Source organism: Vigna unguiculata, chromosome 9 (assembly GCF_037176805.1).
Source record: "Vigna unguiculata cultivar grain cowpea cultivar isolate G323 ecotype 2 chromosome 9, ASM3717680v1, whole genome shotgun sequence".
In the NCBI taxonomy this organism is placed as follows: Eukaryota; Viridiplantae; Streptophyta; class Magnoliopsida; order Fabales; family Fabaceae; genus Vigna; species Vigna unguiculata.
This window is the reverse complement of record NC_140800.1, coordinates 28,795,167-28,810,711: the sequence shown is the minus strand read 5'-3', so window position 1 is coordinate 28,810,711 and position 15,545 is coordinate 28,795,167. Positions and strand designations below refer to the sequence as shown.

Here is a 15,545-nt window from a genome sequence, read left to right as displayed (position 1 = left end):
GAGAATGGTCATTCTTATGGTATGCCTCTGGGCGCGTCAGTTTCGTTCCTAATGTACGGTCTGCCTCCAGGATACACTCCTCCAGTTGGAGAATATTCATAGGCAGAAAAAACTTCCTTTTCTTTTCCTGTGGCTAACAACACACTATCGATCGGTACTCAAGGGCCGATGTTAGCTTCGATACCCGTTACAAGAGTGGAGATGAATGAGACAGTCACATTCACAGGATCGAGGATGACTATGGCGCCCCAACCTCCGAAAACATTCATCGATGCAGATGCTGTGACTAAAGTCGTACCACACGCTACAGTCCAAGCAGTATCCACTGTTGTTGATGGGGTTAAAAGTAAACTTGAAATTCTTGAGGAAAGGATTCGTGCCATTGAGGGTGGAGGAAGCTATGGGTTCAGTGATGTGGCAAGATTAAGCTTGGTTCCTGATGTGATGATACCACACAAGTTTAAGGTCCCAGAATTTGAAAAGTATTAGGGCACCACATGCCCTAAAGGCCATCTGACAATGTACGGTAGAAAGATGGCTGCTTATGCCTAAGATGAAAAATTGCTAATACATTGTTTCCAAGATAGTCTGGCTAGGGTAGCATTGAATTGGTATACACACTTGGAGCCATCTCGAATTCATTCCTGGATGGATTTGGCCGACGCCTTTGTGAAACAGTATAAATACAACACAGATAGTGCGCCAGATAGATTGCAATTGAAAAACATGGCCAAGAAGGATACTGAGTCCTTCAAGGAATATGCACAATGGTGGAGAGAGTTGGCTGCTCAAGTTGAGCCACCTCTACTTGATAAGGAGATGGTGGCAACGTTTGTAAACACGCTGTAATCACCATTTTATGAGCATGTGTTGGGGAACGTGTCTTCCAATTTTCCCGATATCATTATCATAGGGGAAATAATAGAAATCGGGTTAAAAAGTGGAAAGATTGCATATGGCCCATTTGCAACTCCAACTCCTAAGAAACCCAATTTTATTCCCGGAAAGAAGAAAGAAGCAGAAGTACAGGCGGCCTTAGTGATGCCTGTGTGGGAAAGTCGGGCTCCTACTCATAATTATCGACCATACTTGAACCAACCTCCTTATGTGGCCAATGCAGTGTTTGTTCATCAAACACAACCTCAGCAGCAAGGGTTTTATCAACCGTCGAATCTTTATCAACCACAACATGCTCCAAATAATGCTTGGAAAATGGAACATAACTCGAATTTCAACAGAAACGCGAGCCAAAACTCTAATCTAAGGAGAAATCAAGAGAGGAACTTCGTTCATTTCTCTTATTCCTATGTCATATACAGAATTGTTACCTCATCTCCTCCAAAAGCGTTTGATGGCCATTTGTTCGATAAAGCCTGTGCAACCTCCGTTCCCCAAGAATTATGATCCAAATGCCAAATGTGATTATCATGGAGAGGGAGTTGGTCACTCTACTGAGAATTGTTTGTCCCTTAAACACAAGGTGGAAGCTTTAATCAACTCAAGATGGATAAAGTTCCACGAAGACAAACCCAGTGTTGAGGCTAATCCCCTTTCTAGACTTGGGAACCCTTCGACAAATGCCATTGAGGTTAGGAAACACCGACTAGTGAGGGATGTGAGTGAAATTTGGAGCTCCAAACGGTTTGTTTTTTAGACACTATTGAAATTGGGTTTGTTAAAAGGGGAATATGACCTGAGTGAAAAGCGTGGGTTCCATCTGAGTGCTAAACATTATATCGATGAATGCACCGAGTTCGAGGATGTTCTACAAATCTTATAGACAGAAACTTTGTGCAAGTATGTCACGGGGATATGGAGGAAGAATTATTTGCACAAGATGGTGCGAAACCCGGTGTGACTTTGCCAAAGCCATTGGTGATTCATTTCACTAGATTTACCTCTGCTCCAACAATTCAAGAAAGGCAATCTATTATTATCCAAGCACTCACCCCTTTTCTCTACAAAAGTGAGAAAGTTATCCCATAGAAATATAGTGCATGCGTGTTGGGTGAGGAACAACGGGTAGGTGGCCAACCTATCAGTGGTGAGCCAGTGGTGAAAAATATATCAGGCATCGATGGAATGACGAGGAATGGTCGAATCTTTACGCCTGCAAACTTGGTGAAAGATGGAGTTGGTAATAGTGAATCAATGAATACCAAAAAGGCTAAGGAACTCTTGAAAGGGAAGACCATCCAAACCGATGAGGGTCTAAGAAAATACAGTGGGAAAGAAGTATCTGATGAGGAGGCTTGCGAGTTCTTGAAGTTCATACAACAAAGCGAGTATAAAGTGGTTGAACAGTTGAACCATATGCATGCTCGAATCTCACTTTTAGAACTACTCATGCATTCAACCTCCCATAGAAAGTTGTTAATGAAGATACTCAGTGGAGCGCATGTGGAGCAAAATATTTCTCTGGACAGTTTTGAGGGAATTGTTAGCAATATCACTACTAACAATTACGTCACTTTTACTGATGAGGAGATACCTACTGAAGGGAAAGGACACAACAAGGCCCTCCATGTCTCTGTAATGCCGAAAGCAACATTTGGAAAGCTACCATGTGAAGGTATTCACATGAAACCAAGCGCAATGATAGTGAGAGCTTTTGATGAGAGTAAAAGAGAAGTAATGGGAGAGGTAGAATTGCCAATCCAAATAGGGCCATGTGTATTTCAAATAACTTTCCAAGTGATGGACATCCTCCCAGCATATAGTTGCTTGTTGGGTCGTCCTAGGATTCACTCAGCGGGCGTGGTACCTTCAACCTTGCACCAAAAGTTAAAATACGTCATGGGTGACAAATTAGTGATTGTTTTAGGGGAGGAAGATATTTTGGTGAGTGGACCTTCATCTTCTCGCTATATTGAAGTAGCAGAGGAAGCCCTCGAGACAACCTTCCAATCTTTGAAATTGTGGGTAATGCCTATGTGGAGCCCTTTCCAATGAACCCACACTAGTCGCGTACTTTCCTTATGATGGCCAAGGTCATGTTGAAAGAGGGATATGAGTACAGAAAAGGGCTAGGAAAGTACGAGCAAGGATTGACATATCCTTTAGAGGTCACCGAGAAAAAGAATAAATACGGCCTCAGATGCAAGCCTACTAGAGAGGTTAAGAGGAAGCTGGCAGAAGAAAGGAGAGGGCGAGATGTGGCTCAAATCCAAGGAAATGAACTGGGGTTAGGAAATATTCGCATCTGCGACATCAAAGATAGCTTCCACATCATCAGATGGATCAACACTAGCCAAATAGCAGCTGTTAGAGATGAAGATGAACTTGAAAGCTCGGGTTTTATGCAACCTTGCGCTCCAAATGCACTAACTCAACAATTGGGAGACCTTGGATCTACTTGTGATGTTTAATTTGGTTAAAATGTAATATTTTTAATTAATCATATTGCTTTACCCGGAGCTTTAGGATTCATGACTTAACGGGCTGACGCCTTTTCCTTTATGCTCAGCGTGATAATCAATTTGTGTTTGCTACCTTCTTTATCTTTGTTTGCATTTTTCACTGTTGTTTGTTTATTTATCAATTTTTATAGACTCAAATAATGCAAAAATGATAATGAATGTTTTGAAAATAACAATGTCGATATCCCTAATTTTGAGCACCTTGTCGATAATATGGAAGATGATTATGAAGGTGATTCACAACCCTCCCCCGAACTAATGAGATTAGTGGAGCAAGAATCTAGAGAAATAAAACTTTATCAAGAGGATGTTGAAACGCTTAACCTAAGCGAGGGGGATGAGAAGAAAGAAGTGAAAATTGGCACTAGTATGAAGAAAGAAGTGAAAGAAGAATTATGTGCGTTACTAAAGGAGTTTAGGGATGTGTTCGCTTGGTCGTACAATGATATGCCTAGTTTAGATACCGATATAGTGCAACATAAGCTTCCACTAAAGCCAGAATGTCCTTCAGTCAGACAAAAGCTAAGAAGGATGAAATCAGAAATGTCATCAAAGATCAAAGAGGAAGTGCAAAAGCAATTTGATGCTGGATTTTTAGCTGTGGCAAAATACCCTCAATGGGTGAAAAATATTGTACCAGTGCCCAAAAAGGATGGTAAAGTTCAGATATGCGTTGACTATCGAGATTTGAACCGTGCGAGTCTAAAAGACAACTTCCCGTTACCGTACATCAATACATTAGTGGATAATACAGCCACGTTCTCACTATTTTCGTTTATGGATGGCTTCTCGAGATATAATAAGATCAAGATGGCACCTGAAGAGATGGAAAAGACCACATTTATCACGTTATGGGGAACATTTTGCTATAAAGTGATGTCTTTCAGGCTTAAAAACATTGGGGCAACCTATCAAAGGGCCACCGTAGCACTTTTTCATGATATGATTCACAAAGAAATCGAGGTTTATGTAGATGACATTGATCGCCAAGTCTGAGTCAGAAGAAGAACACATCCTCAACCTAAGGAAATTGTTTGAGAGATTGAGGAAGTTTAAACTTAAACTAAACCCGGCTAAATGCACATTCAGTGTGAAATCTGAAAAGTTGTTGGGTTTTGTTGTCAGTCAAAAGGGGATAGAAGTTGATCCCGACAAGATGTGTGCGATAATCAAAATGCCTACTCCTAGTACGAAAAAGGAGGTGCGGGGTTTCTTGGGCAGACTGAACTACATTGCTAGGTTCATCTCCCAGTTAACTGCCACCATGTGAACCAATATTCAAGCTATTGCGTAAAAATCAGGTTGTTAAGTGGAATGAAGATTGCCAGACTGCTTTTGATAAAATCAAACAATATCTTCAAGATCCTCCGATGTTACCCCCACCTGAACCAGGGAAGCCACTCATTTTGTATTTGACTGTACTCGACGAGTCAATGGGTTGTGTGTTGGGTCAACATAATGAAACTGGAAAAAGAGAGCATGCCATATACTACCTAAGCAAGAAGTTCACAGAATGTTAACAACGATATTCGTTTTTAGAGCGAACTTGTTGCGCATTGGCATAGGTTGCTCATCGTCTAAGACAATACATGTTGAATCATTCTACCTGGTTGATATCCAAGACTGACCCTATCAAGTATATTTTTGAAAAACCTGCTTTCACCAAAAGGATAGCCCGGTGGCAGATGTTGTTGTCAGAATACGACATTGTGTATGTCACTCAGAAATCCATCAAGGGTATGCTTTGGCTGAATATCTGGCCCAACAACCCGTTAACGATTACCGGTCGATGCAACACGAATTTCCCGATGAGGACATCATGGCCTTGTTTAAAAATGATCAAGAAGATCAGAACATAAAGACATGGACATTATTATTCGATGGAGCTTCTAACATCATGGTACATGGTATAGGGGCAATACTAATATCTTCAGAAAATTAATACATTCCGATGACGGCAAGGTGTTGTTTTAATTGCACGAACAATATCGTTGAATATGAAGCATGCACTATAGGCATCAAAGCCGCAATTGAGTCAAAGGCAAAAATTTTGATTGTGTATGGAGATTCAACGTTGGTTATCCATCAAATAAGGGGAGAATGGGAGACTAGGGATTAGAAGTTGATTGCCTACAAAGCTTATATCATGGAATTGGTTGAGTATTTTGATTTCATTGGATTCCACCACATTCCGCGAGAGCATAACCAATTGGCAGATGCCTTAGCCACCTTATCATCGATGTTTGAGATTAATTAGGATGGGGTATTGCCGATGATCCAAATGAAGAGCCACGAAGAGCCAGCATATAGACATTTCATTAAGGAAGAGTTAGATGGTAAGTCGTGGTATTTTGATATTAAACACTATCTAAAAACCAGAGAATACCCCAAACAAGCATTTAAGAATGATAAAAGGACATTGCGAAGGTTGGATACAAATTTTATCCTAAGCGGGGATGTATTGTACAAGAGAAATCATGATATGGTTCTCCTTCGATGCGTGGATGCAAAGGAGGTCGAGTCAATATTGGAGGAAGTTCATGAAGGTACTTTCGGTACACACATGAATGGACACTCGATGGCTAGAAAGATCTTGAGAGCTAGTTACTTTTGGTTGACCATGGAGAATGATTGTTGCACACACGTGAGAAAGTGCGAGAAATGTCAGAAGTATGCAGATAATATCAATATGACACCCACTACTTTAAACGTAATGTTTGCCCTCATGGTTGTTTTCAATGTGGGGATAGATGTCATCAGATCTATAGAGCCAAAAGCCTCAAACGGACATCGCTTCATTCTAGTTGCAATTGATTATTTCACTAAATGGGTGGAAGGTGCTTCCTACGCTAGTGTGACTAGGAAAGTTGTGACTAAATTCATAAAAAGAGAGTTAATTTGTAGGTACGGATTGCCTAGCAAGATAATCACTAATAATAGTGTGAAGAATTTAAAATTCAACATCATAATTCTTCTCCTTATCGTCCAAAGATGAATGGGGTGGTCGAGGCTGCTAATAAGAATATCAAGAAAATTGTACAAAAAATGGTGGTCACGTATAAAGACTGGCACGAGATGCTTCCCTTTGCTTTGCATGGGTATCGCACATCGGTACGTACATGATTGGGGCAACACTTTTTTCTTGATGTACGGAATGGAGGCAGTACTACCCTTTGAAGCAGAAATCTCATCCCTACGAGTGTTAATGGAGACCCAATTAGAAGAGGCAGAATGGGTTCAGGCCCGATTTGACCAGCTTAATCTCATTGAGGAAAAAAGGCTAGCAACGGTGTGTCATGAACAATTATACCAAAGAATGATGAAAAAAGCATTCGACAAGAGGGTGCGCCCTAGAGAGTTCCATGAAGATGAGCTAGTCTTGAAAAAGATCTTTCCTATACAGAAGGATCATAAGGGCAAGTGGACTCCCAATTATGAAGGCCCGTATGTGGTGAAGAAAGCATTTTCTGGTGGGGCGCTAATTCTCAAAAGGATGGATGGAGAGGAGTTACTGTTACCGATCAATTCTGATGCGGTCAAAAAAATTCTATGCATGATGATTCCTTGATAAGAGGTGTTACTAGGGGATATTGACATTGTCTCCAAATTTTGTTGTATTCTGCTTTGTTTTTCATTCAATAAACATTGTTTGGTTTTCCTCCATAAATTTAAAACAATGGATGTCACGCTGAGTTCGTAAAGAGAATAATAAACAAATGAAAAAAAAGGGGAATAAAAGCATATGCATACCAACGAGGCATCACAGGTACATTCATTATGAGCATACTCGCTTTTGGAGGATGTCGTGGAAAAAAATTTAAATAAAAAGAAAGAAACTTCATATGAATTTTAATCATGCATTCATATTCATGCATACTCACCACATTACATCATTTGTCTAAAAATTGAGTCTCACCGATGTTAAGCATTCAAGTAGTATTTACTAACACATCAAAATTGAACTTCGAGTTCTCCTTTCAGATATAGACCCTCTCCAATGGAATGGTCACTGATATCATTATATTTACATCAAGGCCCTCTCTGATGGAATGGTCATTGATTTCTTTGTCACACCAAGATCCTTTCCAATGGAATGGTCATTTATTTCTTTCTTCACATCAAGGCCCTCTCCGATGGGATGGTCATTGATTTCTTTGTCACATTAAGGTCCTCTCCGATGGAATGGTCATTACTTCTTTATTTACATCAAGGCCCTCTATGATGGAATGATCATTGATTTTTTTGTCACATTAAGGCCCTCTCCGATGGAATGGTCATTACTTCTTTCTTTACATCAAGGCCCTCTCCAATGGAATGGTCATTGATTTCTTTGTCACATTAAGGCCCTCTCCAATGGAATGGTCATTACTTCTTTCTTTACATCAAGGCCCTTTTTGATAGAATGGTCATTGATTTCTTTGTCACATTAAGGCCCTCTCCGATGGAATGGTCATTGATTTTTTTGTCACATTAAGGTCCTCTCCGATAGAATGGTCATTTATTTCTTTCTTCACATCAAGGCCCTCTCCAATGGAATGGTCATTGATTTCTTTGTTACAGCAAGACCCTCTCTAATGGAATGCTCTTTTATTTCTTTGTTACAACAAGATCCTCCCCAATAGAATGGTCATTTATTTCTTTCTTCACATCAGGACTCTCTCCTTCAGAATGGTCGAGTATGTTTTCTTCTTTGGATCATGACCCTCTTTTTTGAATTGGTCATTGTATATGCTTGATTTGTTTCCTTTGAAACCCAAACGAAATTAGTATTTTATCTTTACTCATCTTTTACTTTGATAACCTATGAAAGTTAAAAATTCATATTATCAAGTAAAATCTAAGCAAAGAGGGATAGCTATCAACACCAAATTTCGTTCGGGTAACAAGGATAAAAATAATGATAGAAAAAATTAATTAAGGTTCAATTGAGAAAAATAAATAAATAACTAATAAAATAAAAAGGTAAAAAAAAATATGTTTTAGTTTAAGAAAGAATAAATATCTATATATATTTTATTTATCTATTTATTTATTTATTATTATTATTATTACTTATTTTATTTTAATTTAATTTTGTGCTTTTTACTTCTTATTTTTATTATTACTATTATTTTATTATTATATTATTTTTCTTTTTATTATTATAATTCCATTTTGTTTAATAAAAGAAAGAAAAAACAAACAAACAAAACAAAAGAAAAGAAAAAAAACAACAAAAAAAAGAAAAGAAAAAGAGAAAGAAAGCTAGAGGTAACGTAAGGTCTTTGTTATCATACCCATGCCTGCTATGCTATCATTGTGTTTGTATTGGGAATGACCTGTAATAGCTAGTTGGCCATGGTCATGATGGCTGAAGGAGCAGGAAGCAACATCTGCTCTCAGCCTTATCCCACATCTCGAGATTGGAAGGTGCAGAGAAAGGTAAACAGAACAAAAGAGAGAATTACTTAATAAAAATGGGGAGATTTATGTTTGGGGGGAAATTTTTTTTACGGAGGAAAAGGGAAGGCACCAGAAATCAGGAAGGGAGAGAATGAGTCAAAATTGAAAATGGAAGCAAAGTTGTTAATGCATTAAGTTTTATTTTCACGAGGGATAAAAAGATTTGGGGAAACAATCACCACCGGCAAGTCAGAGCTTTGGATGGAGACATGCGTTAATGGCAGCGGCCTTGGGTGTCGCGCAAAAGCATTTCGAGTTACGTATGCGAGAGCAAAGGTCAAGCATCCTTGGGTTCTCGACGTCGACGTCGACGCCTCTAGGGGAAGCTAGTGTCGCCGGCGGTTCGACTAGCTACGGTGGAGGCAGCGAACTCTCAGTCTTGGTTGGTTGTGGAGGTGCGACAGAGGGCACAACGAGAAGGATCCTACGAAGACAAGGATCTCGTGGAGAAGAAGAGAAATCGTGTTAGGGAACACTGCGGCTTCGATGGTGGTCGGCGGCTTCGACGGTGGTCGGCGTCGTCAACATTGGCCCTTGCCGGCCATGAGTGAGTGAGGGTTAGTGTCACTCATGTAAAGAAGAGGAAGAAACCCTCTTTAGAGTTTTCATATTATGAAAGTTAATTTGGGGTTGAGTTTAAACCTGGCCCAATTAACTTCTTGCACCACCACTTTTAATATTCCGAACCCTTTTGTGTATTGGGTCTGCCTCCTTCGCGCACCCCATCTTTAATCTCCGCACACCCTTTTTTATCTCTGCGCACCCCTTTTTCTTAATCTCGGCACCCTTGTTTTCACTTCATATACCTCCATAATTGCTAATCTCGCACCCCTGCCACACTTGTTTCACGTTTTACCTTATGTTCCTTTTTTTTCCTTTATCTCACACCCCTGTTTTAATTTTATGTTGTGAGTACCCCCTAATATTTACTAACCTCGCACTCCTGCCACACTTGTTTCATGTTTACTTCATGCACCTCACACATTACTCATGCACACTACTATTTTTTTTTTCTTTTTTTTTACTTTTATCCTCTTTTTTTGTTATTAAATTTTTTTCTCTAAAAAAAAGAGAAAACAAAAATGTTTTAAATTATAAAAATTACAAAAAATAGAAAAATCTAAAAAATGAAAAATGTTCTCTTTTGGATTATTGTGTCTGTCCGGTCATCCGCACCGTGAGGCACTCATTTTCAAAAATACCAAAAATAATTTTCTTTCTCTTTTGGTGTTTGTCAGATCGCTCGCGTCGTATGACACATGTTTTCAAGTAATTCAAAAATGCCAAAAAAAATATATAAAATTTCAAAATATAAAAACATCAACGTTTTTACAACAAAGATATCTTTTTAAAAACTACGTGATCCTTAATTCTCCATTGTGAGATATGTAGGAGCAAGGTCAGTCCTTGTTAGGTTCACCTCCAAAAAAATTAAATCTTTTTTTAAAATATTTTTTCCAAATCGTTTTTCTTAAAGAACTACGTAACCCTGATTTCTCATTTTTAATAAGGATACGTAGGACCAAAGTCAATCCTTGTCGGGTCCAAAAATAAAAAAAAAAAAATTGTTTCTTTTTAGTATTATTTGTCTCATTATTTTTGGGGAAAATTAACATTTTGAAAACCATATCAACTTCACATTTTTAATTAAAGGTATTGCCCTCGAGTGGGCGCGATAGGGTGCTAACTATGGTGGCGACTCCAAATCTCTTTTAAAACTCGTTTTCTTTTGCGGTTCGCCTTCCCGTCACGATTCCGTTTGCGACAAAAATATAAAGATATAATAAGATAACCATTTTGTCAAAATGAGCAGAAGTAGATATGAACCACCATAATATGCAGAAGCTCCCTTCTCATGAGCTTGGAATTGATTTCTATGGGAGGGAAATGGAGTGTGCTTTAAGGGGTATGTGTTGCAATCCCCTCACGTGCAAGCACATACTGCATCACAAATTACCCATTCCCATTGAAATACACACACACACACTCTTGATATTCCACAAACACAGACCAAACGAAAACCCCCACACAGACCAAAAGCATATAGTAGCAGTCAAACGAAAACCATTTAAAAGCATTAAGATGAAAAAAATGGGGGAAAAACTTACATTTCTGCAACTCCTCAGGCAAAAGTTTTGTAATTATAAGTTCAAACAATTTCATGATAAATTAAATCCTAACGGAGAAATGAAAACATGGATTCTGGGAATGAAAAAAAACTTGTGTAAGCAATTGAAACAAACCCCAATGCGTTGTGATTTAAATAGAAGCAAGCAACTTGCGGTTCAAACCCCACAAGTGATGAAAACTATGAGTAAGTGATGCGGTTCAAAACCCGCAAGTGATGGAAGCTGTGAAGGAGAAGAAAAGTTAGGGTTTGACATGAAACTTCGGAACAATTGTGATATGAAATGAGATTTTGGGTTAAATATGTTTTTGGTCCCTCAAGTTTCAATGAAATTTGGAATTAGTCCCTCTTTGAAACTTTATATCCATTTAGTCTTTCATCTTTAAAAATGTGTGAATTTAGTCCTTTTAACCAAATTTTGTTAAGTTTATCTGTCGTTTCAAGCGCATTTCATGATAATATTTGAATTGTTTATACCGTTTGACACATTTTCGCTTCAATGTTAACTCAAATATTATCATAAAATGCGTTTAAAATGTCAAATAAACTTAACAAAAATTGGTAAGAAGGACTAAATCCACGTATTTATAAAGATGAAGGATTAAATTGGTATAAAGTTTCGAAGAGGAACTAATTCCAAAATTTATTGAAACTTGAGGAACCAAAAACATATTTAACTCTTAAACTTTTTGAGTTCTTCCTCTTTCATATTACGTTGCTATTGGAACCTTCTAGCATTTGCATTATTTTCGTCAACATCAGAACTTGAGATTTCATTTTTTGTTATTTCAATAAGAGTATCAGATATCCTTCCAGCTTAAACATGGTTCTCAAAAACCCAATATACCATGCAATTGATGATATTCTCAAATACTTCAATATGCTTTTAACACTTGTGGAATTTGTTGCTTCAAAAGATAAATGTTAAGACATTTCTCTGCAGATAATCTTCCATTTAGACTACAACATGTTAAAAACTTAGTTAAATTTTGCCTCTTGTTTTTTTTTTTAATCTGCACCTAACATCAAGCCAATTAAAGGGAAAACACCAAAATAAAAGAGAAAAAAAAAATTACTCAAAAAATAAATTGGTTTTACTCATTTCATTGTTCTTTCATCCACACACAATGTGGAGATGACCTTTTCTTCTTAGAGCCTCCTTCTTCTCATGCACCTTCATCCTATCTTCATAGAGTTTAAACACATCTTCAAAGCTACCAAACTCGTTAGGGGCACCGTCAAATAACAGCTCGTGTTTCATAACTTTGAAATATGGACTTCAATGCACTAGCAAGAAGGCATTACAATTTCAAGTGCTCAAACATTAAAGTAATCTATTGCCTATTGTTGTAGTTCATATTTTGTACTATCATCAAGCTTGTGAAATTGAAATTCTCCAAGTGACATATTCTCCCAATACACTTCTGATAAGTTAGTATATCATAAGCTAATCCTAACAACATATTACATATAAAATAAACCCTTAAGACATGAAAAAAATGTAAAACCAAAAGATGACAATGCTCGCATTTCATAGTTCACCTTAATACATTCACTGTTAATACAGAAAGATCTAGGTGACCTATATTTAGGTTAATGGCTTCGTACAAAAAGATACAAAATTCTTATTTTATTTAGCCCAAAAATGATAAATTTAGCACAATAAAATCACGTTAAATAAAAGCATGAACATAACATCAAAAATTGAAAAATAAATGAAGTTGCCATTCCCAATAACAAAAGGCAGAAATATAAAATGAATAATGCATTTATTATTGTGGGAAAGAAGAAACCTTTCTTGAAAAAGAGCTAGGGCCGATTGAAGTGAGATAATTATGAACATCTTATTTTGAGAGTAAATAAACACCAACAGGCAACAATAACAATCTTAATTGTTGAAGAGTTTCCTCATCTAAATGTTGAGAAAAAACCCCTTGTTTTTTGTCTTACTCTGTTTCCATCCCAAAATTTCTCTACAACAAAATTGAGAAAAAAAAAGTAACATAAAATTGGTAGGACACAGAAAAGAAAAAATAATAATATGAGCAAACGCATACTATAGTATGCTAATTTAAATCCTATATCACATAAATCAAAAGCAAACCTGTGATTTACACCCAAAGACAACTAAATTCCTACAAAAATGTTTAAGATAGACACCTACCATAAACAACAACAAAAGAAATAGGAAAGGATAAAAATCAAACCTACCTCCTTCTAAGTTTGAGAGCTTGTATCTTTAATCTTTAATCTTTAAAAGGTCTTTCGTCTTTTTTCTTTCTTGAGACACATATACCTTTTTTCTTCAAGGCATATCAGCACCTGCATCTCCAACATTTTGTGAGTGGTGGTAGGGTTGGCTTTTTTAGTAGAAAGAAAATGAGGAATTTTTGAATTATATGAAGATACATAAATAGTAATTACTAAGCGTCAAGGCACGGGTAAGATGTATTTCAAATTTTGAATTCAAAATGGTCAGAAAAGTCATCCATGTGGGCAAGACGAGAACACAGGAAGTAAGAACGGAGTTGAAAAACTTTTCAAATGGAAAGCTATAAAACACAAGAAAGAATCGTCGATTAGGAAAATTTGTGAAATCAAAAGTTGTCAAACAAATGAATGAATTATAAATTTGGAAAATCATTGAAATCAAATGCAAAAAAAAAAAAGAAATGCAAGATCCTATAAGACAAAAATCAGTGGAACTATACAGAGGATCAATGCTAAAAAGAATGCAGCAAAAGAGAAAGTTGAAAATGGATGTAGAAAGGAACAAAGCATTTACTTTCAATGAAGAATCTTTGGAAAGTAGTGAGGTTAGGGTTTGAAGGGGAACATTTGAGATAGAATCAAGCTAGAGAAGAAAAAGGAAACTTTTTGAACTCTAGTAAGAAGAGAAATGTGGTTTCTTGGTGAGAAAAGAGGTGAGAAGAAAAAGGAGAAGCCTTTGGAAGGCAGAGAATTGTGAGGTTATGCAAACTGATATAACGAAATTTAATATATATAGTGAATTAATTAAAAAAAATAACATTCTTCCCAAAGTAACTTTTGATGTTCATAATGGATCATCAAAAGTGAAATATGGATCCATATGTCTGGTATAACGAAATCTAGTTTTGTGGTTGTAGGTCCAATTCTAGGCCCCCAGTGTCTGTATTGTTTGTTGAGTTTATTAAGATTGATATTTAAGGTTTATAAAGACCTCAGTCCTTTCATATTTTTCTTTCATATGTACATTATGTACATGTTGTATCAGCAGAAGAGGAACATACTTAGTGAGAATTGTTTGGATATTTTTAGTGGATCTTCTGAAAATTGACTCGTGGATAATTTCTATTAATATCTTTAGGAGATAATAAAAATATAGATAATCTTCTATTCTGATGTAAGACTCTTAATATTATAGAAATATATATATTTTTGTAATATTTCATGAATAATTACAAAGATCTAAACTATATATATATATATATATATATATATATATATATATATGAATATGAAGTTATGTTATTATTAATGTTCTCTCAAGGAAAATCTTATGGTAAAAAAAATTTAATTCCATATATTTCTATCAAATAATAATTTAATATAGTAATCGGGACGTCACATCTTCCATCACATCATGGTTGCTTTATTTTAAAAATTGGCGCTCAAAATAAAATTACATAAAAGTCCTTATACATGTGTCAAAAGGAGAAGAAATTAAATCATATGATAATTACGAAAATACTCTAATTTTTGACATGTGTAAAAAAAGAAGATGGGTCACATTAGTAATTACATTAATGGTATTTTTTTAGTGATATAGTAGATAGTAAATGGTATATTTTCTTAATGTTATAGTAGACTTCTTTGATTTTAATCCCAACTGCAAAACAAAAAAACCTAAGATCCATGAAATAAGATCAAATAAGAAAACAAAACCTAGAAAACCTATAAATAAAGCTTAACAGGAAGAAGAAAAGGTTTGCTTATTTTTCTTCCATTGCTCCATCACATCATTGGTCACATCTTCCATCACATCATGGTTGTTTTATTTTAAAAATTGGTGCTCAAAATAAAATTACATAAAAGTCCTTAGACATGTGTCAAGAGGAGAAGAAATTGGATCATACGATAATTACAAAAATATCCTGATTTTTGACAGATGTAAAAAAAAGAAGATCAACCATATTAGTAATTGCATTAATGGTATATTTTTTTAGCGATATAGTATATATAGTAGATGGTATATTTTCTTAGTGATATGGTAGACTTCTTCGATTTCAATCCCAATTGCAAAACCAAAAAACTAAGAACCATGAAATAAAATCAAATAAGAAAACAAAACCTAGAAAACGTAGAAATAAAGCTTAGCGGGAAGAAGAAAATGTTTGATTTTTTTTCTTCCATTACTCCATCACATCATGGTTTGCTTCTTTTTCTTCCATTTCTCCATCACATCATTGGTCACATCTTCCATCACATCGTTGCTTTACATAAAAGTCCTTAGAGATGTGTCAAGAGGAGAAAAAAAAGGCATAAATAGAAACTAACCTTTGTACATATGTCAT

The 15,545-nt window shown here is 36.2% G+C and overlaps 1 protein-coding gene across 1 annotated transcript; it reads left to right on the top strand.

The window, feature by feature from the left end:
- Positions 1 to 6,573: 6,573 nt before the first annotated feature.
- LOC146883857 (uncharacterized) lies at positions 6,574 to 6,987 on the top strand. Its single transcript, XM_085666742.1, has one exon. It carries the CDS (start codon positions 6,574 to 6,576, stop codon positions 6,985 to 6,987), a length of 414 nt encoding a protein of 137 aa, XP_085522868.1.
- Positions 6,988 to 15,545: the final 8,558 nt, after the last annotated feature.